General features: G+C 44.0%; 1 protein-coding gene across 10 annotated transcripts in view; it reads left to right on the top strand.

Annotated features, from left to right (window-relative positions):
* Nucleotides 1-17,124, top strand: part of ZBTB38 (zinc finger and BTB domain containing 38) — a 308,287-nt gene that overhangs the window by 184,252 nt on the left and 106,911 nt on the right. Inside the window, exon 1 of one of the 10 annotated variants that reach the window (XM_085633673.1) lies at nucleotides 9,994-10,167. The exons of 7 other annotated variants lie outside the window; for them this stretch is intronic. In XM_085633673.1, coding sequence (XP_085489799.1) covers nucleotides 10,135-10,167 — 33 coding nt within the window. In that variant the 5' untranslated portion in view covers nucleotides 9,994-10,134. Of the gene's footprint in view, nucleotides 1-9,993; nucleotides 10,168-17,124 lie in introns of those variants that run through there. 2 more of the 10 variants (XM_085633671.1, XM_085633668.1) reach the window with 2 other exon arrangements.

The following is a 17,124-nucleotide window of genomic DNA, read 5'->3' as shown; positions in this document are numbered from 1 at the left end:
TGTAAAGCTTCCGATTCCTTTACAGTTTTTCCATTCCGAATTGGTGACCCAGAGGAAGTCATGAATACTCTTTGCATCCATGGCTGACCAAAATCATGCACTACACCAAAGCTGTATTGGCTGTCAGTGTAAATTGTTACTTTTAGACCCTTTGCCAATTTACAAGCTATAGTAAGAGCAAACAGCTCTGCAACTTGGGCAGATTTTATGCCTTTTAGACAAGACGCTTCCAGGGCTCCAGCCAGAATACAGACAGCATATCCAGCGCATAATTCACCTCTTTCATTCCTTGAACAAGATCCATCTACAAACAGTTCGCAATCAGACTCTTCCAGTGGTTCATCTGAAATATCTGGGCGGGGCTTGGTAGAAATCTCTGTCACTGCCAAACAATCATGTTTTGCTTCTTCTCTCATCTCCTCACACCTTGAATTTGGTAACAATGTTGCAGGGTTCACAGTAGTGCATCTTACCACCGTCACATTTTCAGCACCTAGGATTACTCTCTCGTATTTAGTCAGCCGACTATTGTTCATATGTTGAGTTCGAGTACCAGTCAAAAGTATCTCAACAGAATGTGGTACACAGACTTTTACTGGGTAACCCATCACATTTGATTCACTCTGTTCCAAACTCACACAAGTGGCAGCCACTGCTTTTAAGCAACCTGGCAATGCGGCAGCCACTGAGTCCAGAGTAGCAGAAAAATATGCTATTGGACGACTTGACATTCCATGCTTCTGAGTTAAGACCGCAAGCGCACAACCATCTCTCTCACAACAGTATAATGCAAATTCTTTAGAGTAATCTGGCATTCCCAGGCGCTGGACTCCATACTCTCCTCATTCAACGCAATTGGATCTTTCACATCTTTTCTAGTGATTTTTTGGAAAGGCTTTGCAATCAACGAAAATCCACATAGCCACTGCCTACAATATCCGACCATTCCCAAACACATTCTCACTTCTTTCTGATTCCGGGGTGGATACATCTTCTTGATTATACTGATTCTCTCCGGGGTCACTTTCCTTAGTCCTTTTTCAATCTTATGGCCTAAGTACTGAACTTCCTGTCTACAGTACTATAACTCTGATGGGGAGACTTTGTGTCCAAATTCAGCTAAATGATTTAACAAAGCAATGGAGTCTGTTACACATGCTTCTCGTGTTTTGGATGCCAACAGTAGGTCATCAATGTATTGGATCAGGACAGAGTTCCCGGGCAATTTCAAAGTTTCCAAATATTTTTTCTAGATCTGATTAAATATTGATGGACTTTCAGTATACCCTTGAGGAACTCGGCACCATGCCAAAACATGATTTCTGAACCGGAAGGCAAATAAATATTGACTATCCGGATGCAAAGGGATGGAAAAGGAGGCCTGACACAAATCAATGACTCTATACCATTCAGAATCACATGGAATCTGACACAGGATTACAGCAGGGTTTGGTACTATTGGGCAACATGGCACAACAATATTATTCACCTTTCTTAGGTCTTGAACTATTCTATATTTTCCGTTAGGCTTTTTGATACCAATAATGGGAGCGTTACAAGGACTGCTCATTATTTATTTTAGGATACCTTGTTCAATCATCTGATCAATCACAGGCGTGACTCCAGCAATTACCTCTAGACTCATTTTGTACTGGGCAGTATTTGGATACACTGCTCCATCCTTCACTATTACTTGAATGGGGTCCACATTTCTCATTAAGCCAATTTCTTTTCCGGTAAAGTCCCACACATCTGGACTCCCAGTACCTTTCAATTCCTCTGGTAAATCTTCTCCAGTCAGTAATTGTAGTAATCAAGTCAGGATCCAAGATGTAGTTTCATGTAGTTTTATTGAGGCTGATTACAGGTTGTAAGATAGATGTAAATAAGCCAGTATTAAACAGGTGAATAACTCCAATGTAGCCCCACCAGGAGCAACCTTCCAGGTGCTCAGCCCATCTCCAACTGTCCATCCCCACTCCCAACATTCCATCCAGCATCACACTGTGAGCATTCCATTGGCACATCTTAGCCATACCAGACCAGGATACTACAGTAATAAATATAATTCATTTACTTCTGACTCTCGTTGGGCCATCAATAATTTGCATTCAACATCCTCATCCGGTGTCATTATTGCAACATCATCCGGTGTACAACAAATAGTGCAATTCATTTTACACAAAAAATCCCTGCCCAAGAGATTCACTGGACTAGTGTCACACACTACATATCTTTGAAATTTCCAATGTGAACTATTGGGGCTGTAACAGGAGTTTTTATGTGTTGGTTTGGAAACGCCTACAACTTGTATAGTTTCTCCCGAGAGGGGTAGGTTTTGGATTTCCGCTGTTCTCACAGTGGAACGGGTAGCACCAGTGTTCAATAAAAAGGTGACATCCTTTCCTTCTACCTTTCCATCAATAAATGGACCTGACTGATCTACCGCTAAAGATGCACCAAGTACTCACTCTTCCTCCCCCCTAAGGCACCGTCACTGCATAAACTCCAAATTGCTCTCACTACTACACACCAAATACTGCGAAACTAATGGGCTCTTACCAAACTGCTCCTCTCCTCGAAATCCCGAACTTGTACTGTACATCTGCATATGAGCATTCACATTTGGAGGTATGGGCGGTTGTGGCACCTGTAACTGGGTGGTAACTACCTGCTGTTGCTGCTTCCCAATCGCTTCATTCTGCATCTGTGGATTTAAATTTTGATTTGCGCCATTACCCTTCTGTGCAGATCTACACTCATTCTTCCAATGTCCCAACTTCCCGCAAGTATGACAAGGAAATTTCTTTTTAGCCTCTTCTCTACTCATTTTAAATTTTCCCCGAGCCTCACTATTTGTCAATCCCTCCTGACCCTGCTTCTGTGAAACACTATTTGTCTCCTGTTGCTGTTCAGCCAATTTTACTTGCGCCCACATCATTTTCTCTTTGAGCTTTTTCAATCGAGAGCCAATATCGTCGCTACAGTACTTTGCATATCTCAAAATTTCATTGATAGACTTGCTTTGCCAACATAGCATACGTTGCTGTATCATTGCACTAATTTCAGGTCTTAATCCATAAACAAACCGATACACAAAATGTCCCATATCCTTATCGCCAATGTTTTAAAATCCACTATACTGTTTAAATACCTGTAACAGCCTCTCAAACTAGGCATGAACAGATTATTTAGGCTCCTGGGTTGTTCTATCAATTTTCAAAGAACCACAGTTACACCCAGGGTCTGGCCCGGGGAGGGAACTAGAGGCGTTAGGGCACTAGAGAACGGTCAGCCTCCAACCAAAGCTATGAACCACAGAAAGGACCGTCCCTAGTTGTGTCTTAAGAGATGCCCAATTTAGTGGGGGCAAATCACAAAAATTGACGGACTGGCATCACACACCACCAGGTGTCATGCTTCATCATCTGCCAGTCCTCGCCCTCTAAAAACCGCGTTTGATAGAGGGCGGGCATACACCTGAAGACAGGGATGCACTTCTAGACTAAGTGGGGGCCCAAACAAAAAAAGGAGTGAGTGAATTTAAAAACCATCATAGTATACCTGAACAATTTTTATTCTATGGGGTTACTATGTGGGATTAAAATATATAAGTGCGGTGAGTGGGGACCTTATCATCCCGTCGCCGCTGTGAATCTGATTGTTAATAGGGGGTCAACATGTTTCTGCCTGTATTGTCCACTTGGGTACGTGGCATTCGTCAGGACCTTAAATATTGGGCTCCAATCTTACCACTGGGGGCGTAGGCCTATAGCCAGCTGCCACCTGTTTAGAGAAACCTGTAAGAGAGAGGGGGTGAGACAAACATAAAATACTCAAAATGGTTGTCATTCGGTAGACCTTGATGTGTCACAGTCACGCTCCATACTTACTGCTCTCTCCTAAAGTGAAACGGTGAAAAATGTATATGAGTGTCAGGCATCTGTGTTCACTCTGACATTCATGTGAAACAAATATAGAAGTCTTACCCTATTGGAAAAACCTATTTGCCCCATGGGAGGGGTAGGGGGGAAATCCTTGTGGCCACATTCTGGTGGGAGACGATAAAGGATGAAGACAAAAGGGTTAAAAACCAGACTGGTTGGGAAGGTATATCAAAGATACTGAATTAGTTAGCAGAAAAAACTGTCAGGGCGTGCTTGGTCTACTATAGTTTCAACCTGTTGGAAGAAGAAATCAGAACAATGACTTACAGCTCAAGGCGTACTCCCCGCAATTTTCACCCAATCTGGTTTTTTTGGACTGATTTTCCCTTTTAAAAAGGTAATAATCTGATGATACTTTTTCATCACCTCTTCAGATGGGGCACCTGTTTTTGCATCGCTAGGATATTCATCTTTTGGCCAATCAACCATAATCTTACATTCCGTCCAGAAATCTGCAGGAACCACTATTTCTAACAACCCATCTAGATCTTTCAGCAATACTTTGGATACCTTCACAAATCGATCCACTTGTTTATACCATTCAACCGGTTTATCTCGTAGTCCATTTGTAAAAGACAATATATCTTGTCTAGTCCAAGGTGCGTGGACATATCCACCACCTGGAACCTCTCTCATGGGACAAACTCTTTCTGCCTGCTCCGTTTCTTTTACTGGAAACATGGATGTTCTTTTTCCACTGGCTTCCTCTTTCTTTTTCACCCATTTACTTATCCATTTTTCGATTGTTCCCCATTTCTTTAAAATATTCATCAATTTTTTTATCTGCAGTGTTTTTCCAGACGTATTCAAACTTTCTAGATCTTTGTCAGTGAAGCCCAGTCGGTACGGTTTTTATAACACCTTTGATTTCTCAACATCGACCCCAAATTCACCTGCTACCTCTGTCAATTTCTCATGAAAATTCTTTGTTCTCCAAGTAATACTCTTGCACAGAAACAACAGCTCATCCTCTGTATAAGTTCCAATAATCATTTCTTCTAAGTCTACCTTCACTTGACTCACATTCACACCTTTAGGCTGGGTATCTATCCTTGTTAATTCCTTTACCCTTCTGGGGTTGGACCTGTCGAACTTCCTGTTACAGGAGTTATATTTTGACCTAAATTTCTTGGCTCTAACTGGGTATTTCTTTTTGGGGCTTCAGTCATTAAATCTCCAATCGGTAGATCCAACAAGGTATTATTATTTGATCCACTTTGGCTCTCGTTACTCACTATATTACTACTTTTTGGAACAAAAGTAGGTATTTTCTGTAATTTTAAGCTTTCTCCAATTAAGGGAATCACAGGACCTATAGTTACAGGTACTGTTACAGCTTCAGCATTTGTAATTGTAATTCATTTAATTTCTGTATTTGTACACTCCTTGCCTTATTAATCAGTCTAACTTAATCCTCTCTTATTTGTTTAGCTAAATCAGTGACTTGGGGAGTTAATGGTGTCATGTTTATTATCCGTGGGGCACTCAGAGTCACTTCCCCTGAACTTTCTTCATAAGGTGGGGGTCTATTTGTCATTATATCTTCCAATAATTCATCAGATTCATTCAAAACTTCTCTAGATGATTCCAGATGCTTCTATTTTTGTTTACATTTAGCTCCTGTTTGACCCTCTACTATCAAAACTGGGTATAATCCTGCAGTAACTACAGCCTTTCTCCATCTTTTCATTTGATCCTCTCGCCATTCAAATGGGTATTCTCCGAACATCCTTCTGCCTCTCCTACCCCCCGATCCTTCTCTCTCGAATGCTTCCACTTCCCATTCTTCTAGGGCTTCATACTAGGTGAGTCTTGGATTTATCTCCAAGGAGTTAATTTTCTCTCTTACATTGTGCAGAATCCTCACATTTAACGTACCAAACTCAGGGAAAGCTAACACTCCATCATCCGTTGTATAGTTCATCCAGTTTTCCAACCATACACACGTATGATACCCTCGCTCCATCATCATATAAGATGCGGGCGTTTTCGGAGGTGGAATAGGAATTCCCTCCCTTGTCGCAATTCGCTTATCTCTATTGAAAAGATTCTTTAGTTTTTCCACAAACCCATCTTTAAACTGCCTTTTATTAATATCTTTCACTCAAACAAAACACCAAAAACTTTTCCGTACTTCTCTTTATTCAATCGTCAACCTTTATCCTATCCCAGCGCGCCTTGCATTAACTTAACCAATCTCAATAAACCACGTAATTTCAGTTTTGTCCAATGTCAGCGCGACTCACACTAATCACGCAATCACCACTCTGCTCACTCCCGCTGCCTGACCAATGCCAGCGCGGCACCTTGTGATGTCAGTATCACTCCTGCTACTGACCCTCACTTTACAATCTGCTCTTCGCTACACACCCGCTGTCTCCTCCAAACAGCACGGCACCTTCTGTGGTCAGTATCGCTCCTGCTACTGATCCTCCCATCACAAAATCTTATGGCAATTTTTTTTTCCTGAATTTTTCTTAAAACAAAAATGTTCTTCTGTTAGTAACAACATAAAATGACAACGTTACCTTGTCCGTTCCACTAAATAGATAGTATTCACTTATCAAAGAGATTTTCTTACACTACAAGCAATAATAACAACCGGCGTTATCTCACTTTTCTATCAAGCTCCGGAATTACCTATCGGCTCCTCTCAAGATCGCACCGAGGTATCACAAGAGGGTCTCTTGATGTACAAAGAGGGTTGTCCTGTTATTGATCTCGGCTTCCCTTACCAGAGTTCCAAATATGGTGACCCTTCAATATCACAATCTTTCCCTTTTCACACGACAATTTCCCTAAACATAATACTGACAGCCATACCTAGATTTTCAGTATTATCACAACAGACAAGATACTTCTGAAGTGTGATTTCTTTACCACACTCTTCAAATTCCTTCCCGGGATTCCTCAGGCACCTCCTGTACCTGTATTCTTAGACAACAGATAAACAAAAACACTGACTCTTTAGGTTAAAATCATATAACGGCTATTCAGTAACTAGTACCTAATTAATCAATAATTAACCATCGCTCTGCTACCAAGAAACTGATCCAGTGCAGACCCAATAATTTGGACAGGGATTAACATTCAATTATTCCATGTACTGTGGCCCATTCACATACACCCAATGTCCCTGTTGCGCGGGTGGTCAAGTTTGCGATTTCCTTATCAAATCATATAACCCTAATTCAATAGTAATGGATTTCCACAGATTCACATGTAATCACCTAGGATCAATTCTTCATTTACTTGATCGATGGATCAATTAGTTGAATAATTGAAGGTAGTCATTTCAAATCATTGACAGACGCAAATAACCACAAACTTTTTGTAACTTATTACATTTTATCTAACTCAATGCATTAATTCGGAAAAACACCTCATGAGAGAGAATACAATCTAATAATCATCTAGCAAATACTCAATCTCAACAAATACATTTGTCACAAGGAGGGGATAGACGAAGAGACATCAGACAATATAGGCATCAAATTAATTTCTCATTTCAGAAAAATAGATGGAGACAAAGCACAAAACTAATTCTTGAGTTATCTAAAATACCAACCCAAGGAAATAAGAACGAGGAAAACCACCACCCTGGCCTAGGTAGCGGCAAGGGACCCCCGATCAGAGTGTCAGGGATCAAAGACTTAAGATAAGGATAGGACTGGATCGACTAGGCCTCTCTGCAACCTGAAAATCAGCAGTGCACCCTCACTCTCTCCGTCTCCCTCAAAGATCTCGCAGCAGCAACCCGACCCCACCCCTAAATCACCTATTCTTTATACCCTTTTCGTACATGTCCATCCCACTAAAGTTGCTAATGCCTCCTATTCTAGCTATTGGATTGGTTAAAAACAAGGGGTGGATGGTCATTCGACATTGGATATTGCTTTCTTTAACTACCCCATTGTTCATTTTCGTTTCCCACCTATTCAATATACATCCCTACTCTCTCATGAGGAAAATGTATCATGTTAAGGAAAAAGTTTATACATTTTATAAATTCGCAGACGTTCACACGGAAGCAGAAGTTGGCCGCTCGTCAAGTGTTGCGACCTACACCGCATCACACTCTTACAGCTGGCTCAGCAAATTTATCCACAGTATCACGTGGTTTGTGCGCGCTGCAAGTTTCACTCATCACAGTTTGGTCAAGTTAAAAACATGGCGACTTGTTCATTTACTAAAAGAACTGAAAGCAAACGTTGATTAATAATGTGGTAATGAAACGTTCACTGTTAACCACCCTCATTCACCCAGATCCAAGTTTGTAGTTATTCTAGCAAAGCATAAGTAAAAGTAATGTTAATTAGCATTTGTTAAGCATCACACAACATGCCTTCGAGTATACTATGCACACAATTTGCAGTGTAAGCCATTCACGACACATTCTACTCACCATATTATTACATCTTCAGTTATTCACGTTTGGTTAAGATTAATTTCATGCACTTTGCCAAGCGGTTTACCCTCATGTAATGTATAGGTGCACATTAGTATTCTATCTACTTAACATTAGTATTTGTTACGGGGTACTCAACAAGAGCGGGTTTCTTTTTCGAATCCCGCTCCATCAAGATTTTTTCATTTTGAACCTGGGCTATAACTCTCCATTGTAGAATAGCTATAAGCCCTGAAAGCTCAGGCTGGAATGTTCCCATTGGAGAAGGTTCAAGACTGATTTGCATATGGCTGGGTCCAAACTGAGGTGATATGAGGTGCAAAATAATGATGGACTTGGGTGTATCCAGAGTAATTAACAGTGGGTGAGATTAATTCAAGCATTCCATCTATCACTTTATTCCATCTATCACTTTTTTGTATAATTTAGTGCTATGTCCTAGGTGTGACAGGTGTGCCGAGAAATGGGTCCGGTGCTATGCCACTGTAATCAAGCTACACCCGACTAAAGAGCAGAAATCAGTGTTCCGGTTCGGAAGGATCTGGCCTGGCAGTTTTTGTTGGACTGTTCTGATTGGAGCAGCATTTAGACTGATTTGCATATGGCAACAGTGAACAGTGATGAGGGACCAAATAATTACCAGTAGCGGAAATTATTTCAAGAACTCAGAAAAAGAAAAGTAAACACTAAGCTACCTCGGAAGACAGAGCCTGACATTTGACTGTCTTTGAATGTGCAGCAAATGTCACCAGATAAGAACAAAATGTAAAGGCCTGTTTACAAAAAGCGAGCACTTGTGGAACAATACAGAGTAAACAGGCTATGCTCCATTGGAGGGACAAAGACAGGACAGCCTAAAACAAATAAAGCCAACAAATAAAAAGCAAGCAAATGTGAGTTGCAAACCATAAAGCCAATGGTAAGCAATGGGCAGAATACATTCTTAGGTCAGTTTTCAGAATGTCCCCAAGACGTTTTTAGCAACCATTTTGACTTAAAATTAATGCGTCCTTATGTGGGATAACTGATGCTCCAGTAAAGCGCTCCAATACCTTTGGGTCGAGTTTGCGCTATATAAAACTGCAAAACAAAAAAATCCTCATGATCTCTTATACAAAAATACTCAAGTCATGCACGATCAGATAAATGTATGCATGGAGCATACATACCATACTTCCTTTTGAAAAAAGTGAAAGAGGCCTACGAATCTAACAAGCCCTTGCATAGCAATATATATTATTTCATATGACTCATGCTAACATTTGGGAATGTTAAAGGGGGTGATTTTCCATTTGAAAGGCGAAGAACTAAACAAACACCCCCTTCAAAGAGCGCTACTGTAGGAAGAACAATAAAAAATAAAAAGAATAAATTACATTTTATGAAGTTAAATTCAGCGGTTTTCCTTGCAATGCCAGCATATTTACTTTAGTGTCAGAATGTATGTACAATGCTCATAGTGCACATATACAAACAAAACCATGCGGATATCAGCAAGGCACACAACAAATCAGAGACATTTTATTGCCAGAGGAAAACTAATGAACAAGGCAAGCTTAGTTTCCGGCAGTACATCCGTAACCTTAACACCCATTCCGGGTCAGACTTTACCAATCCACGGCCATGCGGAAAGGAAATAGGAAAAAACAATTCACGCCCCTAAACAAGTGTTGAGGACGCAAGCTGCCTTTTTGCCTGACCTCTTCTCGAGTACAGTATGTTTAGATTTCGGATACTTTGGGTCACCCTAGCGGCAACTCCGCTGCCGACGGAAAGGTTATGAAGCGCAGCGCATCAGACTGCATGGCAAAGGTATGGTTAAGAGATGAAAAACGGACTAGTTTTACGAGGAGCCTCGTATGAAGCTGCAGCAGAATTTCGTGGCCATGTTAGAATGTAAGATGATCCGTACAAATGAATGAGGAAGGCGATGACGCATGTGTCTATTTTTATTATTTCGTCGTATAAACCGATTTATTAACATTTAAGCTAAAATGTATTACACACTTCTCTTACGGATTACTTTTAGGTAAAGATTAAAAAATGTATTTCGAAAAGAGCAAATAACCAAAAGCGAGTTAATCTTTAAAGATAAGAAATGTTATGTAACTTTGTAAAAATAATTCATGCAGAACGCTTTGTACAATAAATTGAAGTATAAATTACGCATACAAATATTTTCCCAACCTCACTTGCATTCAACCAGTACGCATGTTAACTTCGTCAATTTTTAACCTTATTTCTTAGGTGCGTCTAGCTTCTTACCTCATTCATATTTAGAGCTGCGCTGCAGATGTTTTTGGGAACATGCAAATTTCATTCATCAGCTGTGCAGACTTCTAAACCGGTACAGCTCGGGTGCCAGAAATGCCAACGGCTATCTTGGGATATGATCAGCAGGAGGGCCAGCTTCCCTAATAAACAGAACAAATACAACGTAATCGGTGTTGTGAGTACTTCATCTAGCACTGGTTTATTTGTAGCTTGTTGGAACTTGAGTGGCTCATCTAGTTCAGAAGTTTTCCTTTGCATTATTATGCTAGTCTCTGGTTTAAATGATACATTTTGTAATATTAGTACCAGAAAAATGCACTGTGAAAAATCTGTACTCGTGCATGAAAACCTGACACTTGAGAAGTCTGACAGAACAGGCAGGTAGCCTATTCTGTACCTGTTCAGAACAGGTACAGAATAGGCTACCTGCCTGTTGCCCCTGCGCTGGGGGCTGCAGTGCAGGGTTGTGTAGGTGCCTGGGTCATGGAGCATAAATGAAGCATAAACACTAGACGTATAGGGTGGGCCAGAAGACCATGAGCTGTCTCTGCCCGTTTATTATATAGCCTCTGGCCATGCCTGGCCAGAGAATGTACAATGTGCGCTTCTGGGGCAGGTTGACCCTGCGGGGGAATGGGTTATACAGCCATTGCATCCCTTCCCAACTTCGATATGAACTCAGTATGCAAAGTGGCTTGGTGGCGGGTTAGGTCTAAGGTTATACCAATGTTTATGGGAATGTCCGCTTGCCACCTCAGGGCCCTGGCTGCTTCGGTAATCGACCTCAACATGAGTCCCGGCACCGACCTGGCTAGGGGTCCTGTGACTGGGGACAGCTTCTTCAACTTGGCTTTCTGGTCCTGGAGGGCTCCCCCATGTAGCATCGTTTTCCCCTTATTCCGGTTCAGAAGAGCTGGGGAAGTCTACCATCCGAAACCAGGATATGATCCTAGTGATCAGTTAATTGCTTTTACAGGCGGTGATCATGGTCCCATTTGGCGGTCTTTGGGCAGCACCATGTCACCTGGTGAGATCACCCATGAGGCGGCTTGGGCGCACATTGGTCTGAGTGTGTCGAGCTTGGGTGCTCATTGGGTCATACTGTGGGAGAGACCATTCGGAATGGACTGGGATCGTGTCCTGCCGATGGCCATTGAGCATTAGGGACCACGGAGAGCGTTGAGTGGTGCAATGAGGCGTTTCTCTGTACTTCTGGAAGCTTACTTCGGGGGTTGGTTCAGTCTACTACAGCGATTCTGCGGGTCTTGTTCAGTGTCTGCATGAATCGTTCTTCCTCTCCATTCGCTTGCGGCCATTGGAGCGTGATTCAGGGATGTCTTTTCCCCAGGTGTTTTAGCAGGTCTTGGAATTCAGACCTGTGGAAAGGCAGTCCATTGTCCGTCTTTATTTTTTCTGGTAGGCCAAAGAGTGTGAATGCCCTTTCCAGTGCCAGGATTACATGATTGAAAGCCGTGGAGTCAACAACTTCTACAAGAGGGTACTTTGAATAACCATCAACTATGACTTCGGTGGTTCCTCCGCCCGGGAAGCTTCAGTGGTCAAGACTCACATTGAACCATGGCGTGGCGCATGGCTCTTCTGTCAGGACGGGTGCGGGCACCTCTTGAGTGCTGGTGAGCTGGCATGAGGGGCATTGCCATACCATCTCGTCGAAGGCGTCTTCGAGACCAGAGAACGAGACTTTCTCCCTCATGCAAGATTTAATCTTCGCTGTCCCCTGATGCCCCTTATGAGCCAGTGCTGTCACGTGGTGATGCAGTCTCTGCGGGATGCCTATGCGCTGTCCCATCAGGACGAGCCCATCTATTGTGGCACTTAGCTCGTTGCGCAGTTGCCATATTTTCGTGCGTTTTTCTTTTTCCGGGCCGTGCCACCCATTGGCACTTCGTAGGAAGTTGTGCTACCAGTCATTTTGTAGAGCGCTCATCACTTCTCCAACACTGGATCTGTTGCGGTGACGTCTCTAATTTCCTGTGAGCTTAGTGCTTGTGGGCTGGCACTCTGGGATACTATGCTAACATGAGCTTTGGTAGCATCCGTGTTATTATCATTCTTGCTAGACGGTGAGGATGGATGTGTGAGAGAAAGTCTGCTGGGTTTTTGGATCCCTGTCGGTAGGTGACTTCCATGTGGTAGTGCTGTAGTTGGATAGCCCAGAGTTCAATCCTTGGCGGAGGGTGTGGAGCAGAGCCACGAAAAAGAGGGATGAGTGGTTGGTGGTCTGTGACAACTCTAAACAGTCCTCCACAAAGTAAGTGGGGGTCTTTTCAGGCTGTTGTGTGATGCTGACTTCCATTTCGGCTGCTCGTGCTGCAGACAAATCATGAGATCTTGCCAAGATGAGGATGTCATTGAGATTGATATTTTTCTGCCTCAGGATGAGGCCTCTGAGGGTCTTTTTCCTGCAGCCCTGGATGATTTGCGCCCATATCTCCTTAGGTTGGTTGTCCTCTGTGCAAGTGCTTGCGTGTGCACGTAGGCGTGCATAGAATGTGTCTGTGGGCTCCCATTCTCACTGCTGGGCTTGGCGAAGTTTGAAATGTTCAAAGTCTGGGTTCAATTGTGGATTAAAGTGTGCATTGAGCGGGCACGGCAGCGTCTTAGTCGTTGGCAGTGCCTGTATTCAGTAGTTGTTCGAATAATTTGTAGATTTCTTTGCCTGTGTAATACAGCAGGAGGGAGCACTTGATGGCTCCATCAATCTCTGGTTGTGAATAAGTAATTTTCTAGCCTTCCAGCCTGGTGAAGCAGTGGCTTGATCAGCAAGCTCACTGAATGGATGCAGCACTCCTATGAGCACATATTGTGTGGTTGACCGTTCCCCTTGTAGGCCTTGCTTGGGCACCGCGTTGGCGTTATCTACAATGACTGGGCGATTTTAATGCACACGTTTATGGGCATGGAAAATTACAGTGCTGTTTTCTGAAGCTTGTAGGATGTTGCTGGTTGTGAGCCTCCCTCTGGGGTGTGGCCTCTCGCTAGGGCGTATCGTGTGGGGCAGCAGGGTTAAGGATGTGAGCGTTGTCACTTTTATTTAATATTCTTAGTTGTGTGCCTTGCTTAGCTTACCTATCCTCTGCTCCCTCCCTCCTGACAATTTCATTTTGTTTTCTTATTTTTCCTTTGTATTTTTCCTTTCCTATTCCAGGTCTCTATTCCCCCTGTGGGCTCAGGCTCACACAATGTAATGCCGCTGAATTCCTGATGCGCGGTGCAATACAAAATGCTCAGGGCTTTGGGTGGCCACTCACTGGGCTAGAGAAGGCACCCTCCGGGGCGTGCATGTAAAAGAGGGAGGCCTGTGACATCAAGGCGTGTCACGCAGTGACAGCAGGAGGTGCAGTGCCGCACAGCGGTGCAACGTCTTTTGGATGCAGGCAGGGTGGCAAGCAACGGTGCACCGATGTGCTGCTAGTTGTGCCCCGGAAGCTGGTAAGAGCGGGTCAGTGCAGGTGAGCCACGGTGCATGGTGTGGCTTGGGGGCGCGCCTCCTGGTGTCGCGTGTGTGGATGAGGGTGTGCAGCAGGCGTGTTGCCCACCCTTTGTCACCATTGTGCTGGGGAATGCAGTGCAGGGTTGTGGAGGGGCCTGGGCCACGGAACAGAAATGAAGCACACACACACCAGATGTACAGTGTGGGCCAGAAGACCACAAGTGGTCCCCGCCAGTTTATTATATAGCCCATAGCCAGAGTATGTACAATGTCCGCTGCCGGGGCAAGTTGTCTCCATTGGGGAGGGGTTATGTAGCCATTACAGCCCCCACTCCCCAGCCAAAGACACCGCAAATGCAGTAGTAGTACTGGCTTCCCCCAGGTACAGCACAAGCAGTAGCAATGTGTGCTGGCCTCCAATAGGGAACAGGTACAAGACAGATAACTGCAATGCAAGCTTGCCTCATGTATAGAACAGGGTCAGGAGAGATGGAACAGCAATGCACATTTCCCTCATACAGTTCAATCTTCCTGCACATACCTAGCAGGTACAGCACGAGAAGCAGTGGTATACAAACAGGGCATCTGTACAGTAGTTTTTCAGAGAGTAGAACACTACAGGACAAGATAGTTGAGTGTCTACGCGCAATAGATGCAAGCCTCATCCCTGCCAAGCTTCCCAGGTGCATGGATGATATACTGATCCAGTCCTGTTTTTTTTATTTGAATTCTGGGACTTGCAGTCTTGTTTGTTCCATTATAAAACAGGACTACAAGTCTAGTATACAAAAGAAAAAGCCTTGACTGGAGCAGTACATCAAATCACACGTAGACCTGGGAAACTTGGCAGCTATGCATGTGGCTGTGTCATATAGGTTCTGACTCAAACGTGCAAAACCACTGCTAGACATGAGTTTCCCCTGCATGGGGTCAAGTTTCCCTTGTTTTCAGTGCTAATTGCATGTATCTTGTATTGTGGTTTTCGGTTTTGGCCCCAGCCTCAGGCTAATCTAGTGTAGGCGCGAAAGTCTAGGTCAGTCACTCAAAATACGTGATATCCTGGGAATCTCCTGAACCTGGAGGGTGCAGAGAACGCGCTCTTATTTGCTTAGCAGCGGAATACTGTCCTTACCATGGGTTTCGCATGTAGCGCAGTGTTGGCATTGTACCATGTTATTCAAAACTCAGTAGTTGTTATCAGACGTTTTTTATCTATGTCTTGGGAGTGGAGGCCAACTGGCACAGCCATGTACAGTTCCCTTGCTATATGCTTACCCAGGTCTTAGCACTTACATCCCAGAGCCTCTCTATGTGTATGCATGTGTGTGGCCTGTGTGGTGCATACATGTTTTTTTATGAGTGAGCTAGGTTAATTGAAGCCTGTGGGTTTCATTTTGGCAGCCCTGTTCACGTACACATAATGGAATGTGAAGTTGTTTTTTTAGACATTTCTAGACATTGGAAGCCTATTGGTGACATTCCTGAAGGGAAGGAGAAGACAGGGTTCACTTTAGAAATTTGATAGGTCCGTGCTGTAAGGAGCTGCTGATTAACCTTCCTGAGCACTACCACTTGGTTGATTGTGGGGTTGAAGGATGAGACTGTGGTCTGTGAAGGTTGGGAAGCCATCCTTCTCTCTCTGTTCTTGGCCACTGTTCGGAATGGCTGTTGAACCAGGTACAGAAAGTTCACACATATTTGTGCCTCTGCTGTGGGTGCTGCAAACTGAAGACCACCATGCTCTGAGAATCATCAATCTAAACAAATGTTGTGTATGTCCACATCCCCTGTCCGCTTCAATAGTATAAAAGTGGTAGATTCTGACTCACTTATTCCAGTTCCAAGTTCTATTTGACCAATGAAGGGGGTACTGTGTAGAGTATGCAGAGGGCAGCTGTGCAGCCAGTGCTGGTGTCTGCTTGACAGCTAGGTTCCCAGAGTTGAGTGAGCATCGCCCAGAGTCTGATCTTGAAGGAATAACTGTCTCCCAGTCCTAAAATGCCTGAAGGCATACCGGCCTCCCAAGAAAAGGGAAGGAGAGTGCCAACCCTGCACTAGGTGCTGACTACCAAGGCAAGCAGAAGAAAGTGACCCAAGAGCTCAGGGTCCTTCTGCCCAGAGAGGCTTGAGGGAGAGCACCATGCATTCTCCCGGATCAGGCCGGTAATTCTCTTGCTGATGCGGCCGCACATTGGCACTGTCGAAGTGTGACCAAACTGACCCCCGATTTGACTCTGAACATTTGTGCCCAAAGCGGACTGTGCCACTGCAGGTCGGGAACTGCAGCCGAAGCAGAGTGAACCACTGTGATGGCTGGCCTGACCTTTGCAGACCAAGTCACTGTCCCGTCACCCTGGGTGGTGCTGGAGCTGCACTAATGCTTTGAGAAGTGCCTTTTGCAGCCCTTTGACCTTAGACTCGGCCTGACTCACCTTGCTACCAGAAAAGTGCTTGCGAGCACCAGCGATGCTGAAGCCTGCCCACCAGCCAGGCTCCGGGTAGCGTCCCTGCCCCTGCTGCTTCCACAGACAGGACTCAAGTGCTAACACATTTGCAACCGGCATGTCATTCACCCAGAGGAGGTACAAGGGGGCCAGAGGTGTGCTGCAGGCCTGAAGTTGCTAGTACAAGAAAAGGACTCGCATTGGTGGGTTTTGCAATCTGGGACTAAGACTGTAAACCTGAGTACATGGACTCTAAACAAGAGGGGTAGCACTGCACCTTTGCCTGGAGCCTGCCATACCATATGCTACACCTAGTTAAGGAAAGAGGATCTTGAACCCTGGGTACAGTCATCCATACCAGTAGATATTTATACCTACAATATTACAGTGTGTGTTATTTCTTTTTTGAGTGACTTAAATCACCCTTTGAAAAAAAAAGACCAGCACTGGTTTGGTCAATCAATTATTGTTCTGCTGGGTGATTTTTGATTTCTGGGCTTGATGCATCCTCACACTACTTCCCTGAGAAGCCTGTGGCTGCTCCCTATCTACCACTGAGAATCATGCGCTGAAGGGGTTGTGCTTGGCCTATTTTAT

The sequence above is a fragment of the Triturus cristatus genome, chromosome 11 (genome assembly GCF_964204655.1).
Source record: "Triturus cristatus chromosome 11, aTriCri1.1, whole genome shotgun sequence".
Lineage (NCBI taxonomy): Eukaryota > Metazoa > Chordata > Amphibia > Caudata > Salamandridae > Triturus > Triturus cristatus.
This window is presented reverse-complemented; position numbering and strand designations above follow the sequence as displayed.